The 22567-nt window shown below is 46.4% G+C and overlaps 1 protein-coding gene across 1 annotated transcript; it reads right to left on the bottom strand.

Moving 5' to 3' along the window:
• Positions 1-1498: 1498 nt before the first annotated feature.
• Asf1b (anti-silencing function 1B histone chaperone) lies at positions 1499-11835 on the bottom strand. Its single transcript, XM_027955218.2, has 4 exons — positions 11437-11835; positions 5395-5510; positions 3037-3213; positions 1499-2667 (listed from the first exon to the last, which is right to left on the bottom strand). Exons 1-4 carry the CDS (start codon positions 11543-11545, stop codon positions 2461-2463), a joined length of 609 nt encoding a protein of 202 aa, XP_027811019.1. The 5' UTR covers positions 11546-11835; the 3' UTR covers positions 1499-2460.
• Between the last annotated feature and the right edge of the window lie 10732 nt (positions 11836-22567).

Here is a 22567-nt window from a genome sequence, read left to right as displayed (position 1 = left end):
CCGTGTGCGCCGCAGTCCCCCGCCCCCGCCCAGTGCGGCAGCGGCCGCCTGCCAGCCGAGGTTGACGCCACTGCCCTCCCGGCGCAGCCGCTGTCCACCTGCCAGCGGGGGAGGGGCGCAGCCGGCGCCGCGGGTCATAGGTCGCCCGGCCGCTGACCGTCGTCATTCATAAGGCTTGGCACTGCGCAGCTTGGGGTCCAGGCTGGGGCTCCCTACTAGGATTCCCCTAGCCACTGCGGGAGCTTCGGGGGATGCTGGGCCTCAGGAGTGGAGGCTGTAGGAGGCGCTCAGTGTCCACTCCTTTGCTGGGTCCCAACCCTGGCCTGATGCTAGTAGTTAAGAATCCTCGCTCGTTTAGTACGTGACTTGGCATCACACCTCTACCAGGGATCATCGTGCCCGTTTTACAGACGAGGACTCAGAAGATAGCGAGGGTGATTCCCTGCTCTTAATTAATCCCTGTCTGGACAATGCAAAAGGAACCTGCCCTAGAGGAGCAAAGAAAAGACACAGCTCCTTAATATACACATTACCTGAGGACTGTCGGGTTTCTCAGCGGCACAGTAAAGTTCAGCAGTCCCCCCAACTTCCACCCACCAGATGTCAGTAGCACTTCTATCTTCCTTCTAGCCGCCGCAACCCAAACCACCTCCAGACTCTGCTATAAAAGGGGGTGTGTGGCAAAATCATTGACCCCGCCCCCGTGGAGAACCACTTTAGCAGAGGGAGGCTGGAACAGAGGGAGGAACAGGACAAGCTAAGAACAGACCTTTTTTTTTGACAGGGGCAGGGGGTACCAGGGAACTCAATACAATAATTTTGTATTTTGTTTAGAGACAGGGTTTCACTGAGTTTCTTAGCACCTTGCTTTTGCTAAGGCTGGTTTTGAACTTGGGATCCCTTTGGCTCAGCCTCCCAAGCTGCTGGGATTCTAAGGGTGCCCCCACCGCACCCAGTTAAGCACAGACTTTGAGCCTGGTCTCGCGGACTCAGTGCAGCTGGTCCCAACTACAAGCTGATGCACTGCCCCGCTTAGCATTGCACAACCTGCACTCTACCCAGCACGGACTGCACCCGTGTCCCCAGGTCAACCACTGTCCAGGGAGGGAAAAGTAGGGGCTCTTCTGGGAATTACAGGGCGATGGCTAACCAACCAAACTGCTTCACTTCTGTTACACAGTGAGGCTAAGTAAAAAAATGGGTCTGTGTGTATATCCTTGGATCCCAATGTTGTTCTTTTTGCCAGTCAACATCTAAGTCTGAAAAATCACTGGTTATGACCTATGTACAGAACAGCTGGTTTGCTTAAGTTTTGACAAAGAAAAACCCCTCCTGGACCTTCAGTCTGGGATACAACTCCAAGACTGACATTAGGACACTGAGCAAAGGGAGAAGGGCCAGCCACCCCATAGGACAGAACAAGAGGCCCCATCAGAGCACATGAGGAGGGAAATGAAGCTGCCTCAGCCCACCTGAGTCAAAAGCAGAAGAGGCAGTCTAGATGAAGTGCTTTTTATTTTTAGAGCAACCAAACACTTTTAATATAAAAACCCTTTAATATACAAACTGTAATCACAACAGCATCCACATAGCAGCGAGGGACAGAGACATAGGTCAGGGAGGGAATGTTTTCAGGATGCTGAAGGTTTCTCTTGCCCAAAATCACTCTATGGCTTATGAAAGCATGAGTCTTAGCAGAGAGAAGACCAAGGCAACCAGGGGCGAAGGTCTACAGAGCAACCCTGCGCCAGACAGCAAGCCCTCCAATGCACACATCCTCCTAGGGCAGCCTCCAAGACAAGCCAGACAAGTTAGGAGATGACAGGAAGGTGGCTGTGATTTAGAGAGAGACCCATTGTTCCTCAGCATCCTGATGATCACACCGGTGGGAAACGAGTTTTCTAGGGGCTGCTGGGTTTTAAAGACTAAAAATACTCCCAGGAGAAGGACAGAAATTGTTATCTGAATCCCCTAACCAGGATTCCTTGCCTGTGACACCAGAAAGCTGATCTGCTCAGATGTTGGAGAGGGAAAGAAATGACAGCACCCTTAGCCCAACAGGGCCACAGCCTTGCCAGGGATTGACCGAGAGCCTCAAGGCAGGAAGAGCTTTGGATCAAAAGCACTCATGGGAGCTAGTGGCACAATGGCCTGCAGGTGGAATTTATAGTGTGTGTGGAAGAGGAAAAACACGAGTCAGTAAGAATGAACAACGAAGTACCTGCTTCTTACAGGCCTGTGCGGTGGAGGTGAGATGATCCTTCTGGGCAGAGGCTGGAAAGACCTGATGCCCATTCTTTCTTTGGAGCCAAGTTTGACAGGCCTGGATGCAGTGGTTGGCTCCAAAGTCCTTGAGATGACCCCACACGACACTCTGGGAGGCCTGGGGGCCCCCTCCAGGTATGCCAGGTGACTGGCTGTGGTCCTGGCTGAGTGCAGCCAGGGCCTGGCTTCCCACAGTTAGATGCAGTCCATGGAGTTCTCAGGGAGAAGGCCAGGGATACAGCCAGGGAGGCCGAGGCCTTTGACAGGGGTGCAGCTGAGGGGAAGACCACAGCTCAGAACAGGGTCCTGGTTCTCTATGGTCTCCAGCCTGTCTGCATTGTTGTCCCAGTTGATGTGGAAACGAGTCACCCGGGGGTTCGAGGCCAAGATATTCCGCTGGAGCTGGGGCAGGAAGAAGAATGTCAATCCTTGTCATCATGCCCCCTCATTCCTCCCACAGAGCCAGGACACCCTCTAAACTTCTGCCTTGAGCCCAGAAGAAGCGGACTTTACTTCTTCCATCCCCTCCAGTGACCCTGTGTCAAACTCCAGGGACTACCTGCACACCAGTGCTTAGGTGTGGGACCCATCTGGTCCTAATTCTGTAGGGCATGCCTCTGAGCTGCAAAGACCTTTCTCTCTCCCCCAACTCAGCACTGCAGAACAAAGCACAAAGACTTAAGTGAACTTTGGCTCCCAATTCTAATGACTCAACTCCCCTCCAGTGCAAGGGAACTGGTGTGCTTGCAGCAAGAAGTGTGGAGGCCCCACCTGAGAAAAGTCTGGCTTCAGGGGTGGGTTTTCCCGCAGCTCTGGGTTGAGGTACTCATTGTTGACGTAGTAGCCCACACGGATGAACTCCTGTCCGTGGTAGGTGCAGGTGATGAGGACAACAGTAACGCCCACAGCATCAGTCTCAGGGATGAGGGAGGGGTTGGGGGCATCAGCCTGAGGGAGACATTCTGTGTCTTAGCACTTCCATAGTCATAATAGGAAGATTCCTAAGTGACCTATATTTATTTTATTTGTGGTGATAGGGACTAAACCCAGGGACTCATGCAGGTTAGGCACTCTGTCACTGAGTTATATACCCAACCCTCAAGTGACCTGTATTTACTGAGCAGAAAAGTAAGCGCTCTGCCCTTAGGGGCTTTCACTAGAATGGGATTAGACAGAACTGATCATAGAAATGACAATGAATTGATGACTCTGGAATAGGGATGTAGCTCAGTGGTAGAGCACTTGCTCGCCTGCATGAGGACCTGGTTTCCATCCCCAGCACTGCAAAAATAAACCAATTTAAATAACAGTGACTGTGATAGGGAGAGAAAGGAGTGCCCAGAAGGAGAGTGATGAGCCAGGGGAGAGTGGCAGGAGGAGATCAGAAGACACCAGGCCACCCAGTGCCTGCAGGACCAACTGGGAGCCTAGAAAAGAGCACTGTTCAGCAAGAGGTAAGGGCGACATCACTACACTGGGTTTGAACAGAAGACTGGTGGTGTGGGATGTGGAATAGGTAGAGGGCTGTACTAGAAGCAGGGAGGCCAGGCTGGAGTCATCCTGAGAGAGAAAGGCAGCAGGCTTAGACCCAGCTATGGAGAAGGATAGGAGCACACAGATTCAGGGTATGCTGCTGTGGACAGGACGGGCTATACCTGGTGCAAAGGAAAAAACAGGGGCCCCTTACACAAAAACTATTCAAGTTTCAGATGGGGACAGAACATTACAAGCATGGGTCCCTGTGCAACTGCCCAGGACACATGCCCAGGAAGCTGGCCCTGGTTTGGGGTAGAACAGATGAGTTTGTTGGTTGATTTAGTAGAGGTGTATGAGAGGGTTAAGGGATGTGGCAGTTTGGATTAGGGGGTAATAGCTGAAAGGGAGGTAAGTGAATGGATTCTCAAACGTTAGTGTTCCTAAGAATCATATGGAGAGCTTAGAATCTGCATGGCTGACAAGTTAGATGATGCTGTATTAGAGGGCTACTTGGGAGTTACCATTCATCCTCATATTCACAGACTCTGTATTTGCTAATTTGCCTACTTGTTAAGTTATTTGTAACCCCAAAACCAACATTTGTGGTGCTTTCACAGTCATTTGCAGACACACACAGAACAGGGAAAAACTGGAGTCACCCAATGTCCATGTTCCAACCTGAGGCCAAATGAGATAACACTCTTGCTTTCTTGTTTTAGTTCTCTTACTGAGAATGAGGGCCCTTATTTTACAGTAGATTGAACTTCATGCATGCTAGGCAGGCATTCTACCACTGAGTTATATCCCCAGCCCTATGGAAGCCCTTTTGGTGCCATGTTTTCTGCATATTTTTGTGTGTGAGTTTGCTGTTTTAAAATGACCCCCAAAGTGAGTATGGTGGTGCATTCTTGTAATCCAGCTACTTGGGAGGCTTAGGCAGGAGGATCACAGGTTTGAGGCCAGCCTTAGCAAGATCCTGTCTTAAATTTTTTTAAAAAAGAGCTGGGGACGCACAGGGCCCTGCGGTTAATCCCTAATACCAGAGGGGGGTTGGAACCCTGAAATACAGTGTTGAAATGCCCCCTAGGGTGTAAGAAGGTCTTATGAAGATAATTTGTATTAAATGTCACTCAGGCATGAGTTATAGTAGTGTTTGAGTTACATATGAACGAATCAACAATATATATTAAATAAGGTATGATAAAACAAAAACACATGAAACAAGGTTACATATTGACAAGTTGATGAAATGCGATTTGAACCTAAGTCTGTATTTCCCCTTAGGGTTAAGAGTTTGGTATTCACTGATTTAGCATTCCTGGTGACTTTATTCATGACTGCTGTGAATAAAAAGAACTGACTATAAATTAGTGGCTCATGGTGACAAGTGAGACACACAGGTGGGTAGGAAGGAGTTGTCTGTAGGACATCTGAGAGGTCAGACAGATTCTAAGAGCTGAGTGAGGATCTGGATGTGAACTTCTGACTGCTGAATCACACTGTGTGCTTTCAGGTAGGTAAAAGATGTTTCTAAACTGAGGGTAGACCTTAGTGGTTGAGTGCCTGCCTAATGTGTAGGGCCTTGGGTTCCATCAGTGCACCCCCTACCGCCATGTCTCGAAAAGTCAAGGGCTAAGCTGTTATCTTTCTTACCTGAAAGACAAACATGTGTCTTCCTGCGGGGACAGGGCCAACCAGTACCGAGTCTAGGATCTGATCAAACTCCTCACTCTCAGCTGAGCCAACATAAATGATCTTCCATTCCAGGTCTACAAGGACATGGCGGAAACAAGGGTTAAGGAACTGATATAGCTCAACAACAAGAAGGCAGGAAAAGGGTCTTCTCATGTTAGTTTTGGAAAGATTCTTACATATTCAAAGATTCTAAGAACTGGTATACACTGGGTACTAAGTGCAGGCACTACAGTACTGAATGCTGGGACAGACTGAAACTCTACTTCCAGTGGGGACATTTCTCCTGTGGGTCTAGCTTTGCCAGATGACCTTGACTTTGGACCTTTGGGGGAACTTGGGTCTCTTAGAGCCTGCGAGTGAACCCGTATGGCAGAGGCTGAATTAAGAGCCACATGACCCAGGCGTGCTGAGAAGGGAATAGCAGGGAGCTGGGCCATTTCAGGGCCCTGCCCACTGGGTGCTGAGATAGGAAGGAGCATCCTCTTTCACACACAGGGACCGGTGCCACTGAACAGAGTGGATCCCTCGACAACTGGGACAGGGCAGCAGATTCCAATCTGGCAGGACAGCCAAGAGGCAGGAGGGGCAAGGTGAAGCTGCTAGGGGAGCCAGCCCATCTACAGGTCTTCCAGACTGGGCGTCAAGTCATGCTTACTTATGGATATTTGGGTGACAGGGTTCAGTCAGTAAATGTGGCATCACAGGACTAACCTCCAGTCCTAACTCTCTGCATCCCATCCTGTAGGAGGATCTGATGCCCAAGTATGATCAGAAGAGTTTAAAGAAAAACACTTAAGGAGACCCTGCCTGTCAATCAAGTCCCAGTGACCATTGCCTTTTGCAGGAGGTCCAAGTGTATCAGGGGCAAGGTCATGCTAGTACAGGGAAGCTTGGCAGGAGACGTGAAACTTATTTTAGGTTCTTTGAAATTACACAACCCACAGCTCCAGCAGCTGGGGGAAGTTTCACAAGCTGTGATTTTCACAGGAAGCAAACTCTTGGAAGCTGCCCTGTCCCTTGGTCCAGCATCACACAAACATCCAACTTTGGAAGCCATGACTACAGAGATTTGTCACTTGAGCCCCAACTCCTTCCTCGATACACCCACTTCCTGTCCCTTTGCAGTTTCACCCAGTCCCTTCTACTCAGGAACCCTAGGTCTGTGTAATATGGGTGACCATTTGGCTTCCTGGGGTTCAAAGGTCAGCCTCTTATTATTTGCAGGGAGGAAGTTAAGCTTATGGACTTATATTTATTTACTTTCTGCAGTGCTGAGGATTGAGCCCAGGACCTTGCACATGCAGGCAAGTGCTCTACCACTGAACTCCATCCCCAGGATTTATTTTTGTTGTGTAGCAGTATGAATGGAATAAAATTTGTTATAAGGACAGAAAAACAAGCTAGTGCTCTCTCACTCTAACACTATTATTTTGGCTTCTTTTATTTTTTTTTTTTTTAGTTGTAGATGGACACAACACCTTTATTTTATTTATTTTTATGTGGTGCTGAGGATCGAACCCAGTGCCTCATACATGCTAGGCGAGTGCTCTACCACTGAGTTACAGCCCCAGCCCCTTATTTTGGTTTCTTTCAAGCGTTTTCCCCATTACTAGTGGAGTCACATATATGTATGCATTTATTTAATGTGCTGGGGCAAGGATTAGGCAAAAAGGAGCCTGAAATAGAGAAGCCTCCAACGCACTGAAGGTACTTGATGTTGAATCCAAATCAATACGTGTTAGCAAAACCTAAACAAAGAATGCGTGGATGCTGCCAGATCAGGTGCCCCACGCCTGTAATCCCAGCGGCTTGGGAGGCTGAGACAGGAGGATCATAAGTTCAAAGCCAGCCTCAGCAAAAAACAAGGCACTAAACAACTCAGTGAGACCCTGTCTCTAAATAAAATACAAAATAAGGGTTGGGGATGTGGCTCAGTGGTCGTGTGCCCCTGAGTTCAATCCCCAGTACCAAAAAAAAAAAAAAAAAAAGTGGAAGCCGATCTAAAGAATGTATGGTGGGCCAGAGGCAAATGACACAAGCCAGAGAGAAACAGGAGAATGAACTGAAGGCCACAGAGAAATACCAACTCCAAGTGAGATGCGCTGATAAAACCAACTATGGAAGGCAGGAGATGACTGCCATGAGAGGCTCTGAATGGAACTGTCTTACCTTCACTGTTGTGATTTAAGCAAGGGCATACTTAACGGACTTCATTTCTGAATACAACTAGCCCTCACCATTCATGGATTCAACCAACCACAAATGGAAAGTATTGGAGAAAAAAAATTGAGGTCTGGGAGTGTAGCTCAGTGGTAGAGCACTTGCCTAGTATTCACAAGACCCTGGGTTCCATCCCCAGCACCACAAATACACACACCCCAAAAACGTTTGTATTGAATATATACAGACTGTTCTTTCTTGCTATGATTCCCTAAACAATACAGCATTAACAGTTATTTCCATATTATGTATAACGTATTAGGTATTATAAATCCTTTAGAGATTATTTAAAGTATATGGAGGATGTTCTATGCAAATATTACACTATTTTATGTAAGAGACTTGAGCATGTGTGGATTTTGGTAACTGAGTGGGTCCTAGAAACAACCCTTAGGGAAGATTACATAAACTCTCTTCAGAATTAGATATGGGATATGAATTCCTCACGTAACATCAACTCATACTTGTTAAAATATAGGATACAACCACAGACATGTATCGTGTATACCTAAGCTTCAGAACAATGCTGAAGGGTAACTTTGCAGGATTACCTTTTGTCTCAATGTTCTAACTTTTCGAGCTGACTACTGCACAAGATACACCTCCTCTACGTATGAAGACAAAACCAGTGTTGACAATATAAACAACAATATGGAAAAAAATGACTGTGGCTAAACTAGTTGGAGACTCTCATTTCTTACTTTTTTCTTTTGTGGTGCCGGGGATTAAACCCAGGGCCTCACACGATAGGCAAGCACTCTACTACTGAACTACCTTCCCACTCCTTTTTATTTTGAAACAGGGCTCCTAAATTGCCCAGGTTGGTCTCAAACTTGTGATTCTCCTGCCTCAGTCTCCCGAGTATCTGGGATTACATGTATGTGTCACCATACCTGGCTTTATTTCTTTTTTTAATGTTATCTAGTAGAACCTTTTTCTGTTTATCATTTTGTCTTTGTTCCTAATCACACAGATGAAACTATGTCTTACCACAGAGTATAAGCTCTGGGTCAGAACATCTGGTTTCTATGACTTATTCAGCTAGTGCCTATTGAATTTCTCAAAAGGGGGACAAAGCATACCTAATGTATTAAACATAGACATATGCCTTGAAGCCATCCATTTCCAGATGTTGAGAGGAGAGCATAAGAGGCTTAGAGCTCTTGGGAAATGAGAGTCACCTGACTAGGGGCTGGAGGGTTTTCTGCAGTACTGAGGATTGAACCCAGGGGTATTCTACCACTGAGTCACATCCCCAGTCATTTTTTAACTTTTTGAAACAGGGTTTTGCTAAGCTGCAAAGTTTGGCTTGGAACTCACAATCCTCTTGATTCACTGGGTGTTCTGTGCCACCTTCCCCAACTGGGGATGAGTTTTTTTTAAGAGTTCAGTTAATAGCACTGAGAGGAAGGAAAGAAATGGGTTCTCTATACTCCATGGAAAGAAGACTGTGAGGAGGAAAAAAACAAGCCAGTAGGTCAGTCATGGAGAGCTGGAACTAGAGAGTCTGGATTCCCACTTGGAAGTTCCCAGGAAAAGCTTTCTTGCCCAAGTTTAATTAGTAATAACACCCCATTTTATTATGTCTTTTGAGAGTCTTGATTTGGCAAGAAATTTTATGGTCATTTTTACTTATGCCTCACCTCTAAAATAGGCAATGTTGGGTTGGTGATACAGTTCAGCCATAGAGCATGTGCTTAATATTTAATATGCATGTGGCCCTGGGTCCAATTCCCTAACACCAAAAAAAAAAAAAAAAAAAAAAAAAAAAAAAGAAGAAAGAAAGAAAAGAAACTGGGTGTGGTGGTGCACACTTGTAATTCCAGTGACTCAGGAGACTGAGGCAGGAGGATCACAAATTTTAGGTCAGCCTCGGCAACTAAATCTCAAAATAAAAAGAGCTGGGGATATAACTCAGTATCTAGTAGAGCACCCTGGATTTGATTTTCAGTACCCCCCTCCCAGAAATGAATGTTTTCTTCCTTTTCCAGGATTAAACAGAAAGAATCTGGACTCAAAACTCACAGCAAGCTCTAGTGTCAACACATCTCCAAACAGACTGGGTGACTTGAAGTCACTCTGTTTCTATTAAAAAATGATCAGCAGGTTGACTGTAGTCTTCCCTGCTCTGATTCTATAAATAAGGAATAAAAGTACTATGTAATGACCATGCAACCAATTTTAAAAGCAAGAAGCACAAACAGGCTGATTGAAACCTGATCTCCTGCCATCTGGGAACTGTGAATCCCTTAACCTATTAGCTCCTTACATCTCCTCCTGGCTTTTAAATTAAATCTTACTCCACAGTGTCATTCTACACTTTATTTATTTATTTACACCCTGCCTTGTTCCAGAAAGGATTTAACTGGGCTTATTCTATAGTTAGTCACAAGCAGACTCCTTAATTTAAAAAGGAGTGAAAGAAACCAGGGAGAAGCTTACCAACTGGCCTACCCAAGGGCACACACATTTTACTATACCAGCTCCAAGTTAATCCAAGTGCTCAGTTTTTCTGACAAACCAACCACCTGCCACAGAGAGGTGCTAGTTAGTACACTGCAACCTCACAGATCTCCACCTCTTCACCTGCTACCTCTTTAGCCACCAGTAGTGAGATGGTCTAATGGAGTCCTTCCTCCTGAAAGCAGGACTTGCCTTATAGTGGTGCCAAGGCTCCCTAGGTGACCTTAGATTTTGGATGTGCATAGACCTCTATTTCAAAGATCTTTTGCTCTTTGTGGCTCCTTTCTTCTCATCTGTGAGATGAGAACCATGTCCACCTTTATGTGGCATAGATGAATAAGTCATTCTGTGAAAGCACCTTGGGAAAGATGCACAAAAGGGTGTGACCTGCCAGCTGACTGTTTGAAGCTAAATCACATTGGCTTGGTCCAGTCCACCCACTGCCCAGACTAGGTCAGACCATCAAAAACTATGAAGAATTGCTTGCAGTAAGTCAGCTGGAACCTGGGGGGGAAACCTCTGGGAACTGGCTAATTTCTGCCTAATGCCTGCCTGCCTGGCTATGCCACCCTTCAGATTTGAGGGTGTTCATCCAAGCCCATAGGTAGAGAGGAGCCCAGAAAGCACCCAAGCTGGGGAGACCAAGGCATTAAAAGACTGGAGTTAGAGACCCCATCATCCCTCCCCAGGAGAAGCTTGTGTATGGGGGATCGGACCAGACTAACGAGACAAGCCTAGTTCTTGGGTGTATGCACTGGGATATACACACTGGGGTAGACAACAAGCAGTACTTATCTGGGGAAAGAGGTGGAGTTGTTTATAAATATTAGCAGGTTGGTTAAGGAATCTCTGGGATGAACAAGGTCTTGCCATGGGAAAGAGGGGTCTTCACAGGAAAAAAGGGGTGACAGGAGGGGAGGGTCTCACTTGGGGAAAAAGTGAAGTTGGGTGAGAAATGGGGTTTGCCATAGGGATGATGGGGTGGCTGAGTGTCTCCGGATTAACAAACGGAGGCTGAGGTCCCCACGGAGACAACGGATTGGTGCCTCGGAGGAGCGCCATGGGGTGGGGTGGGAGATGAGGTCTCCACATGAGGGGTAACCGTGGCGGGGGTGGACAATGGGGTAAGAGGTGGTCACCGGGAGGTGAGAATTTGTGGGAGTGGGGGTGTGGTCTCCCAGGAGAGGTGGGGCTGGCTGTGGGGGCGGGGGGAAGTTCAAGGGGCGATAGGGTTGGCCATTAGGGCGGTTCTTCACGGGAGGTCGGGGTCGGCCCGGGGATGGGGAGTGGGGGGGTCTCCGCAAGGCCCAGCCTCACCGTCCGCCAAGGCCTCATTGCACTCGAAGCTGATCTCGAACCGGAAGGGGCTGTGGAAAGGGCTTGGGTTCTCCAGCACCGCCACGTTCAGTACCGACACCTTGGCCATTACCTCGCCGGGCCGCGTCTGCGGCTGCAGCGGAGCTCGCGTCTGCGTCCGGTTTGAGCGGGGGCGGGGGGGTGGTAGACGGGAGGCAGTCAGCAGAGTCACAAGCCACCGCTCCCGCCGCCCCTCTCCGCCGACTGAAGAGCGCACCTCGTCCGCGCGCTGCCTTCAAACAGCCGGCCCCACCCTCCGACCAATCAGCGTCAACGCTCCCCGGCGGCGCGAGCACACCGTCAGCCAATTCTGGAGCGCGGGACGGCGCGCGCCCAGACTCCCCACACCAATGAGAGAAGCTCCCTCTTCGCGTCGGGCTAGGGAGGCGGGACCAACTCTAGACTTCTAAGAGTCTCCGCCGGGAACCAATCCTTAGTGTTTGGGATTCGGCTGTCAAGCGCAGGGGTGGGTGGAGTCAGAGTGCGGAACTTCTCTCGGCCAATCCCGAGGGTTCCCGCACCGGCGTAGAGTGGTCCGCCCTTCGCCCCGCCTTTCCGGAAGACGCAGTCAGTGCAGAGCAGAGCCGCCAACCGCCGAGCGGTGGCGCGCGGCGCTCGCTAAAGAAGGCGGGAAGGGCGGTTCTCGCGCTCGCGGTGATTGGCAAAGGAGAGTGGGAGGGAGCATAAAGCAGGTTTTTGGGAGCTGATTGGCTCGATTGGCTGAGGGGGGCGGGAATAGAGGAAAGCTTGGTTAGGGATTCGCCGGAGGGGAGCGGAAGTTGGGCGCCGGCGAAGTTGAGCGCGGTGTGAAAAGGGAGGAATATCGGCGGCCTCGGCACTTGTCTGCAGGTGATGGCAGCTGGGGTCTGCTCGTTGAGTCTCCTGCCCGGAGGCCCAGCTGCTTGGGAGTCCGTTGTGAACGTTGTGAACGTTTGACGCACCCCTCGGGGGAGATGGAGCGGGGGTAACGCAGCGCGCTGGTGCCCGGGGCGTCGGGAGTCGGGCCGGGTTCGAATCCCCCTCGAGGGCAGTTGGGAGGTTTCAGGTGGACAGTACTGAAAATTGGAGTTCGAGTTCGGGGACACCAGTGTTCGAGACTGGGCTCTGCCAGTCCGCTCCCGAGGTGACGTTTCCTTGCCCAGGGAAGGGGCGACAGTGAAAATTCACCGCAGGCTTCATGACTGCATAATGCGACCAGAAACGGGGCTGCACCTCGCTGGCCTGGGCGGACCGCCGCCCCCTGCCAGGCTCCCCACGGGTGACCAGTGGCCAAGTAACGCCAATATTACATTTTTTTTTAGTAATCACATATTTTTATTTTAAAAAATATTCTTGATATTTATATATACACATAAATATGTTGTTGATAGACCTTTATTTTGCTTCTACCCGGTGCTGAGAGTGGAGCCCCGGGCCTCCCACGTGCAAGGCAAGCGCTGCACCACGGAGCCACCCCCTCAGCCCCAGTAATCACATATGTGTACAAGGAAAGAAAAGGGTCAGGTGAAATTCGTACTTTATTTAATCCAATATCACCAAAATGTGATTTCAGCGTGTGATCAATATTAAACAATATTGATGAAGATGTCTTGCATCCTTTTACTCAAGGGGAAGTCTTTGAGATCCCATGTGTCCTCTTTTTTTTTTTTTTTTTTTGGAATTCAACCACTGAGCTAGATCCCCAGCCCTTTTTATTTTTATTTTTTATTTTGAGACAGGGCCTATCACTACATAGCTTAGGGCCTTTGCTACATTGCTGAAGCTGGCCTCCAACTCGTAGCGTCACAACCACTCCCCAGTTCCGTGTGTCTTTTATATCAAAACTGTAATCAGGCATGTGAATCTCCATTTTCATTGGAAATAGTGGCTTTTTAGGTTTCATAAAATTTACAGTTGAAAATGTAATGTGCCCCAGCTGTTCCCAACATAACTTAGAAAGTCTTCTGTGAGCTCAAATTGAATGTAGGTTTTTATAATTTAAATTTCAATTAGTTAGAATTCTAAGTGTAGTTGAAAGTTTCATTTTACAGTTTCACTAGCCCCAGTTGGGTGCTCATGAGCCCCTTTGAGGAGTGGACAGTGCTGATCTGAGTCACTCCTGGGATGAGACATGGTCTTCAGGACCTTGCTTCCCATTCACCACCTGGCCCCAACTTCAAATCAGCCAAACTAACCTTTTTGTTAAAAATCTGACAAGGCAGGGCCAGGGGCATATCTCAGTGGTAGACCATAAAATAAATAGTTACAAATCGGACAGACCACTCCCAATGCAGAGCCTCTACCCAGAACCTCTTCTCCCAGCTGTTAGCCTTTTCATTTAGGCCTCTCTGATCAGAGGTCCACTTCCCAGAGTACCCCCTAAACCTTGTCTCCTTACAGGGTGTAAACCTCAGCAGCACCGATCCCAGCCACTGTCATCTCTTCTCTGGACTCGTGTGGTCTCCCTAGGGTGTAAGGCCTCATGGTGCTAGGCATTTTTTCTTTTTCAAATCTACATCTCATTTTAAGTTAAAATGTTTTGAATTCTTAGACATTTTTTTTTTTCTTTTGAAATACTTTGGCTGAAAGAAAACTCACATTTCTAATTGCCTTGATTTCTTGGTAATCTTGGACATACTATCTCATTTAAAAATTATTTCCTCATTTGTTTCTGAGTACTAGATTGAATGGTGAACGAAGCTGCCATGATGTTTTCTAGACGTTTAATTAAACATTTATTCATTGCAACTTTGTAGTTTTCCTTTTACATTGTGGAATGTTTTTCCTTTATCCTTGGCCTCAAACTTTTTATACCCCCAGGAAAGCTTATCAGCCATAAGCATTATGTCTGTGGTGCTAATGAAGAAAATGTCCCTGTTCATAATGCATTCTTAATACAGCTAGCTAGTTGATGTTCAGTTGTAAACCTATCATGTCATTACCCTGCTTAAAACCTTCAAAGCCTTATCCGACTTAGAATGAAACCTAAGATCTTTACTATGGCTTAGGAGGCCCTGCACAGTGGCCTCAGCTAACTCTTGGGCCTCGTCTCCCAGCCTCCTTCTTGTCACCACTCAAAGCCCTGCTGGCTTTATTTCCTGTCTTTCAACACACCAAGCTCATTCCTGCTGCCAGGCTTTGCACTTGCTGTTCCCTGTACCTGGAATGTGTTTCCCCCACATGATTGTATGCTGCCACGTTGTCAGGTAGGATTCAGCTCAATGTCCCTCTCAAAGAAGCCTTTCCAGTCCACCTTTTCGCCACTCACCCTGTTTTATTATCTTAGAAGCACATGTCAGAATCCGCATTTATGTTGGTTTTTCAATAATTGTGCTCATCATCTCATCAGCCCTCAGTGGTCAGGAAGATGGTTGAGAACAGAGATCTTAACCTGGCTCACTTGCACCTCTCAGTGATTTATCTCCAGAGTTCAGCACAGGACCTGGCACGAAGAAAGTCTCAGTAGACTTTTTAAGAGATGTATAAAGGGCTCAGCATTGTGCAGTGTGAAAAGTACCCTTCCAAATACAAGTTGCAGTAGTCCATAGTAATAAGCAGTAAGTCTTCATTAGTCTTCTTAACACCTCAAGTACACACACAGAGAAGTACAAGAAAAAAAAATATAACAAAATACCCCCTCATTGCTAGCTTCATAAAACATTAGAGATGCAATTATAGGGCTTTGTATACCCTTATCTCAAATGCGTTCCTCTTCCCTTGTCCTCACCCATTGTTTGTTTTGTACATATTCATATATGTTTGTGTGTGTGTGTCTTTGAACAATATATGGTACTGTTTGTGATTTCTACAGTTTTATATAAGTCAAGTCTATGCATAGAACACTTAATTAGCAGGCCTGAGCTGGCTGTCCTTAGAAAGGCCTCTTTGTAAGTTGGGCCCTTGGCTGATACCTGGGAACCTAGATCTCAGGAAGGCTCCCACCTTTCTATAACGGTGGCCTCAGCTGTTGGTCAAACCATGTGCCTTATGTTAATAATACTTGCTTTCCTTCTGGAGTCTGGAATTTTGGTACATGATCAGCCCTCAAAAATACCCTGGTCCCTGAGACTCCAGTGAGCTTCCCTGACAGGCAGCGTGTCACGCATGCAGTCATGAATCTGCTATGGGAATTAAGTGTGTTGTGTACTCAAAGAGGAGTCCGCCTGGCTTCCTTTGTACTTCACCCCATGCACCTTCCCTTTGTGCTTTGGGTCCTTTCACTGTTCTAGGTCGTGGCTGTGCGAAGTCCACTGTGCTCAGCCCTGTGAGTCCTGGTGAGTCATTCCAGCTCCTGGTGGTCTTGGATCCCTGGGGTAGTACCATATTGGGCTTTCTCTGGCAGAGCCAGTGCTGTGATGAGGCAAGCAAAGGCCCCTGGGGCTTAAAATTTAAGGAGCTGCGTATTCTCATGGCCATGCAGCACCCAGCCCGCAGCTGGCACAACCCCCAGCCTGAGAGTGCCTCCAACTCCACCCTGGTCACTTCTCTTGTTTCACCCTCCCTCCTAGTCCCAGCCTTCCTAGTTGAAACTTTTCATTTTTTAATCCGACATTATGTTTGTGAAATTTATCTGTGTTGAAAAATGTATGTAGCTCTAGTTCTTTTATTTTGACTGTTTCCTAGCTATGCTGTCTGATAAGGTAGCCACATGTGCCTTTTTAGACTCAAATTAAACAAAATGAAAAATTAAATTCCCCAATCACACTAGTCCCTGTCCACGTGTCCAGTGGATATCTGTGGCTACTGGTTATGGGACAGTACAGCTAGAGAGCATTTCCATGGTCACAGAAACTTTTGTTATCCCTTCACCTCTTAGTTGAAATTTAGGATGCTTTCAGTTTTCTGTTACTAACAGTGTACAGCTGGGCATGGTGGTGCACACCTATAATTCCAGCATTTTAGGAGGCTGAGGCAGGAGGATCACAAGTTCAAAGCCAGCCTCAGCAGCTTAGCAAGGCCCTGAGCAAATTAGTGAGATCCTGTCTCAAAAAATAAAAAGGGCTGGGGAAGTAGCTCAATGCGTAAGCACTCTTGGGTTCAAAAAATGTACCAAAAAAACAAAACAGTGGGCAATGTACATTGTTGTGTATATCTCTTCATGTACATGTGCAAGAATTTCTCTTGGATTTATATATAAATTGAAATTGAATTGCAAGACAATAGGCTATGAGAATATCCCCTTTCTAGATATTGCCAGTTATGATTTTCAAAATAATCTCCAGCTCTCACTCCCATTGATTGTGTCCTATCCTTCAGTGTCCTTACCAACCCTTGGTACTGTAAGAGTTTCAAATTTTTGTCTTGATAGGTGTGGATTAGTGGTTTTAGTTGCATTATTCCTTGTTTACTAGTGAGGCTGCACTATTTTCATGTATGTGGACCATTTGCCTTTCTTCTCTGAATTACTTTTGTGTATCTTTGCCCAGTTTTCTTCTGGATTGTCCTCAACTTGCCTTTACATTCTTATGGTATCTTGATGTTCAGAGTTTTTAAGAATTATTGTAGTTTAATGTCATCAGAATTAATCTATTACAGTGTGTGGGTTTCGGTCTTGCCTACCCTGAGGTCAGTATGAAATCACACTGTGTTTTCTTCTGTAAGTTTTACTTTTCATATTTGGCTTTTAAAAATCCACCTGGAGCGAGTTGGAGTTGGAGCTCAATGGTAGAGCGCTTGCCTAGCACCTGTGAGGTACTGGATTTGACTCTCAGCGCGACATAAAAATAAATAAATAAGGGACTGGGGCTGGGGCTCAGTGGTAGAGCACTTGCCTAGCATGTGTGAGGCACTGGGTTCAATTCTCACCACCACATGTAAATAAGTAAATAAAATAAAGGTCCATCAACAACAAATAAATAAACATATTGTGTCCATCTGTACCTTAAAAAAAATAAAAACAAAACAAAAATCCACCTGGAATTTATTTTTGTATATGATGTGAGATAAGGCTGTTATAAATTTTTTTGATGTGATTAACCATTTTCCCAGTTCCATTTACTGGTAATTCAGTGATTCTCAAAGTGCGACTCCCTGAGAGGGGACAGGAAGCTTTGGGGCCCACTACAGAGCCTTTGCCTTTTTCATTTGCGCTGAGTTTGTATTATCACTACAGAAGTCAGGCTGGGCAAACCTGCTGGCACCTTAGAAGAATCAAGGTGCTGTCACTAAGCTGTAGTTACTGGTGTCATTATATTCCTTATTGCTACACATTCAGTGCCAAAACACTTCACTTAGGAATGTCCTTGAAGAAGCAGTGAAGACTATTAATTAATATTAATTATAACGAAGTTCAGCCCTGTGAGCAGATCTTTTTAATATTCTGCATGGTGAGATGGGAAGGTCTCAGAGCACTTACCTAGTTGTTTGAGTTGAGGCAGAACTAGTGGATTTTTTTCATGAAACATCATTTTTATGTGAAAGAATGACTGGTAGGCTGTGGTTATTCAGATTAGACTCTTTGACAGATATGTTCTCAGAAAAGAATGAAGTGAGGTGGTCACTTTCAGGCCAACACTGATAGTTGTTGCCAACGACAAAATTTGAGCTTTCAAGCAAAACTTAGAAATTTAGAAATCTTACTACCATGAGCTTAACAACTATTCAGTGTTTAAATACTTTTCTGATCATATCAGTGATGATATAGCAAAACATAATAACTTTTTATTTTTTTCCCCAGAAAACCAAGATGGACAATAAGTTTCAATGTAACAGTATGAAAGTTTTTTGATACAGTGTCAGAGTCCACATTGCAACTACTTGCTGCTGGTTGTTAAGTGCAGTAACAAAGCACTATATCCCGTTATCCGAAAAGGTTATGAAAACATTCTGACTTTTTCCAACTATGTATTATTAAAAAACAAACAAATAGGGCTGGAGGCGTGGCTCAGTGGTAGAGCGCTTGCCTAGCAGGTGTGAGGGTTTCATCTTCAGCACCACATAAAAATAAATAAAGGCCTTGTGTCCATCTACAACTAAAAACTATCTAAAACAAACCCAGAACAGCCTATTGCAACAGATTGATTGCAGCATAAGTAGGAATTCTGTGATCTTGTGGTGCGCAGTAGTGCATGCTTATAATCTCTGACTCAGAAGGCTGAGGCAGGAGGATCACAGGTTTGAGTTTTGCCCAGGCTGACCTTTTACCAAGTTGCCAGGTCAGCCTGGGCAGCTTGGTGAGACCCTGGCTCAAAATAAAAATAAAAAGGGCTAGGGATGTAGCTCAGTGATAGAGTACCCCTGGGATTAATCCCTAGTACTGGAGGGGAAAAAAAATCCAGCTATCTTCCATTAAGGCAGACAGTGAGAAACTTCACAAAAATTATTATTTTTCATGAAATAGGTATGTATGTTAAAATTTTTAATGAACTTATTTATTTATTTATTTGGTACGGGGATTGAACCCAGGGGCATTTAACCACTGAGCCACATCCTCAGCCCCTTTTCATATTTTATTTAGAGATAGGGTCTCACTGAGTTGCTGAGGCTGGCTTAAAACTCGAGATCCTCCTGCCTCAGCCTCCCAAGCCCCTGGGATAATATGTGAGCCACTGTGCCCAGCTATTTATTTTAAGCTAATGTACTTTTAAATTTTAATTTAATTTCTAATGTAGTAAATATCAGTAGGTATAATCCTCATAAATAATAGCACTTAAGCATCCTCACTGAGTTTTAAGAGGACAAATAAGTACAAAGGCAAAAAAAATTGAGACCTTCTGAACTTCCCCCCCCGCCCCACAGTGCTGGAAATGGAGCCAGGGCTTTGCACATACTAGGCATGTGTAGCTCCACCCTGAGCTGCACCCCATCCCAGAGACCTTCTGGGCTAGTTTGTCCTTTCCCTCGTGATTCCTCGTGCTGCCTTTGTCACAGAGCAAGCTGCCGTCTATTCACAAGCACCTACAGGGTTGCGTGTCTTCCTGGGCCAGCACCATATTGTCTTACCTGTTCCCACATCATAATCAAACAACATAATACAAAAGTAATATATGTTCAATGCAAAAAAATTTTTAATAGGACAGAGTTAGAAGAAAGTAAAAAATTACCCACTAGAGATAAACTGTTAATATTCTGGTGTTCAGTTTTACCTTCTCTATATGCTATATTTACAATTCATATTTGCATACATGCACTCATGTATACACATACAATATATATGTATACATACTTTTTTGCATATATGTGTCATTAAAGAAAACAAAGAAAAATAGGGTCTTACTTTACCTTGTCTTTTGTATCTATTGTTTTATATTCAGTATTATTATATCTTTCCAGCTTCTTCATGTTCTTCTGTATCATCAGTTTTAGTGTCTTCATGATATTCTGTTTATGTGGTTGTACCTGATTTATGAGATCATTTTCTACATTGAAATTTTGGATTGTTCCATTTTTCACTCTTAGTAGCCTGACTTAAAAGTGATTTCCAGCTAGCTAGGTGCAGTGGCCCATGCTGTAATCCCCTCGATTTACAGGCTGAGGCAGGAAGGTCACAAGTTCGAGGCCAGCTTCAGTATCTTAGTAAGACCTTATCTCAAAAAAAAAAGAAGAAGAAGGGGGACTTGGGGATACAGCTCAATGGTGGGCTCAGTCCCCAGGACCAAAAATAAGGAACTTCCTTGCGGCTGAGTCTTCATGCTCATGTGGGATTCCTTAGGATCAGTTCCTAGGAGGCCCAAAGTGAGGGCTGGGACCACTTGAACGGGGTAAGGGTTGTGGCCGACAGCTGGACAGGAGAGAGGAGCGAGCAGTCAGTACGAGGGTTTCAGTCAGGGAGAGTCCTCGAGGCGCAGAGTCCTGGCATCACCGCCAGTTTTCATGACTGACGCTCTAGGGCAGGGGCAGGAGGAGGGGAATAAGCCTGTGTGGTGGTGGAGATGGAGGACCTGCCTCACCCACTGCCCAGGGTAGCCAAGGGTCACTGAAAAATGGTTTCCTCAAGGACTGAGAGTCCCAGTGCTTCCACTCCTGCGTGATCTGAAGAGGGAAATATATACTGTAGATCCGCCATTTCTCTGCCTTTAAGGCCTCCCCCTGGCTTGACTTGTTTGTCGACTGTGGATGGCCTAAAATAGTAGGTGGGCGGGGACTATCAGAGTGTGCCACCTTTTATGACATTTGACAGCCAGCTTGTCAGCTTTCTTTATCATGTGCCTGTGGAGTTGGTGGGCAGTGGGCAACTGCAGCAGTGCAGGCAGCCATGGAAACAGCCCTGGGATGGAAGACCAAGGTGGAGGCCTTGCTCAGCTGTCCCTTATTAGCTGAGTGGATGTGGGGACCTTCTCCAACTTTCCTGGACTTCAGCCTCTGTAACTATAAAATGGGGCTGGGTAGCACTGCTTCACTGGATCATTGAAAGGATTAATTTGGGCAGCATGTGTAAGCATCTGCAGGGTGTAGGACATATGGAACTTCCTAGTAATCTCTTCTGAGTGTCATTTAAGTTTTCCAACTTCAATATCCTCCTGTGATAAATAGGGATAATAATATGTAACTTCTGAGTATTAAATGACAAAATGTAGGAAAGATAAGATGTTAAATAGAGGGATAAATGTCTTCATATATTTATGTTGCTGGGCACGTTGCCCCAGGTATGTGCAGGTGCTACTGACAGCCACCTGAGGGTCTGACATTGTCAGGCACAGCAAATTTAGACTGTGTGTAGTGAAGAGGAGAGTACGGGTCACAAAGGCAGAACTGGCTACTGTAGAACGTCATTTTATGCTAGGATTAGATTTCAAAACAGAGCACGAGGTCTAATCATAAATAGTTAAAATGGGCTACCCTTAATTTAGGGAGTGAGGGTGTAGCTTACATATGCAAAGACCCGGGTACAGCCCCAGCAACACCCCCTGCCACTAAAAACTAGAAAATTTCTGAACTTGTCCATAGAGCATCTCTCAGTTCAGTAGAAACAGTTTATCCTCCGGCATAGGAATAGATTTCCCTCCTTTTGGTTGAGTATCAGCTGAAATATTGAACTGAGGTTTTGGGGCCTTGCTGAATTAATCTCTTAACCCCATAGGGCAGGAGTGAATGTGGGGCCATTCTCTGACTTTCCTGGACTTCAGTGGACAGGAGACTGGAGGGAAGGCAGAGTCACACCTCCCATCACTCTTATGCCATGCTCATCCTGGTCTTGTACTCAGTTCAGCCCTTATTCCTCTAACAGATATTTATTGAGTATCTACTAAGTAACAGACTCTTAGGCGCTGGGAACAATACTGAAAAAAAAACAGACCCAAACCCCTGCCCTCATGGAATCTTAATTCTATGGGGGAGGCAAACAATAAATAAATAAGTAAAAACTAGTTTGTTCTATGGAGTATTGGAGACAAAACAAGGCAAGCGTTAGAAAGTTCTGGAGTGGACAGTTGCAATTTAAATGGGGTGGACTGGAAAGGTCTGCTGGGAAGCTGTGATCTTCACAAGTCCTGCCGAAGTGGATACTGGGGCAGAAGCGGGGGTGTGAGCCAGCAGAGAGATCAGCTAGTGCGGAGTCCCTGAGGCCAGCAGGAGGTGCCTGCATGTTTGAGGACCTTAAGGAGCCCCGTGAGGCTGGAGGGAAGGAAGCTGTCGGAGTCATGGGAATGAGGTTGGATGTGAAGGGCCTCGTCCGCCATCGTGCTGACGGTGGCCTTTCCTCTGAGAACCCCCAGGAGAGGACCAGGATCACTCTGGCTTGAGTGTTGAGAAGAGCCTGGAGGAGGGTGAGGGAGCTAGATGCCAGGGGACTGTCGGAGTGTTCCTTGTGCTCGGCGGAGGTTTGGACCAAAGTGGTGGGAACTGATTAATTCTGGCTGTTTAGAAATCAGAGGCCGCAGTGCACTTCCTGTCATTGGACGTGGGATATGAAACGGTGAATTCAGACACGCGCCCAGGTCTTAGCTTGAGTGGAGGGTGGCTGAACTCACCGCTGAGGTGGGGAAGGCTTGGGAGGAGCTGCGGGGGCTGGGTTGGGGGGAGCTAGGTGTGGCGTGGGTTGAGATCTGCAGACACTGGGGGGAGGTGAGGAGCAGGCGGGGGGTGGTCTAAACCTGGAGGTGTAAGTTCAGGCTGGAGGTTACTGGGGGATCAACAGGACATAGGTAACATTTAAAAGCAGGAGGTGGGGTGAGTT

This window comes from Marmota flaviventris, chromosome 1, assembly GCF_047511675.1.
Source record: "Marmota flaviventris isolate mMarFla1 chromosome 1, mMarFla1.hap1, whole genome shotgun sequence".
Lineage (NCBI taxonomy): Eukaryota > Metazoa > Chordata > Mammalia > Rodentia > Sciuridae > Marmota > Marmota flaviventris.
This window is presented reverse-complemented; position numbering and strand designations above follow the sequence as displayed.

What these genes read in the sequence shown, in the direction of transcription:
- Asf1b (XM_027955218.2), bottom strand. Translation starts at nt 11,545, where the DNA reads ATGGCCAAGGTGTCGGTACTGAACGTGGCGGTGCTGGAGAACCCAAGC. An exon ending in CAATGAGGCCTTGGCGGACG is followed by an intron (nt 5,511 to 11,436) that starts GTGAGGCTGGGC and finishes ATGTCCTTGTAG; the next exon opens with ACCTGGAATGGAAGATCATT. An exon ending in TGAAGCCAGACTTTTCTCAG is followed by an intron (nt 2,668 to 3,036) that starts GTGGGGCCTCCA and finishes TTCCTGCCCCAG; the next exon opens with CTCCAGCGGAATATCTTGGC.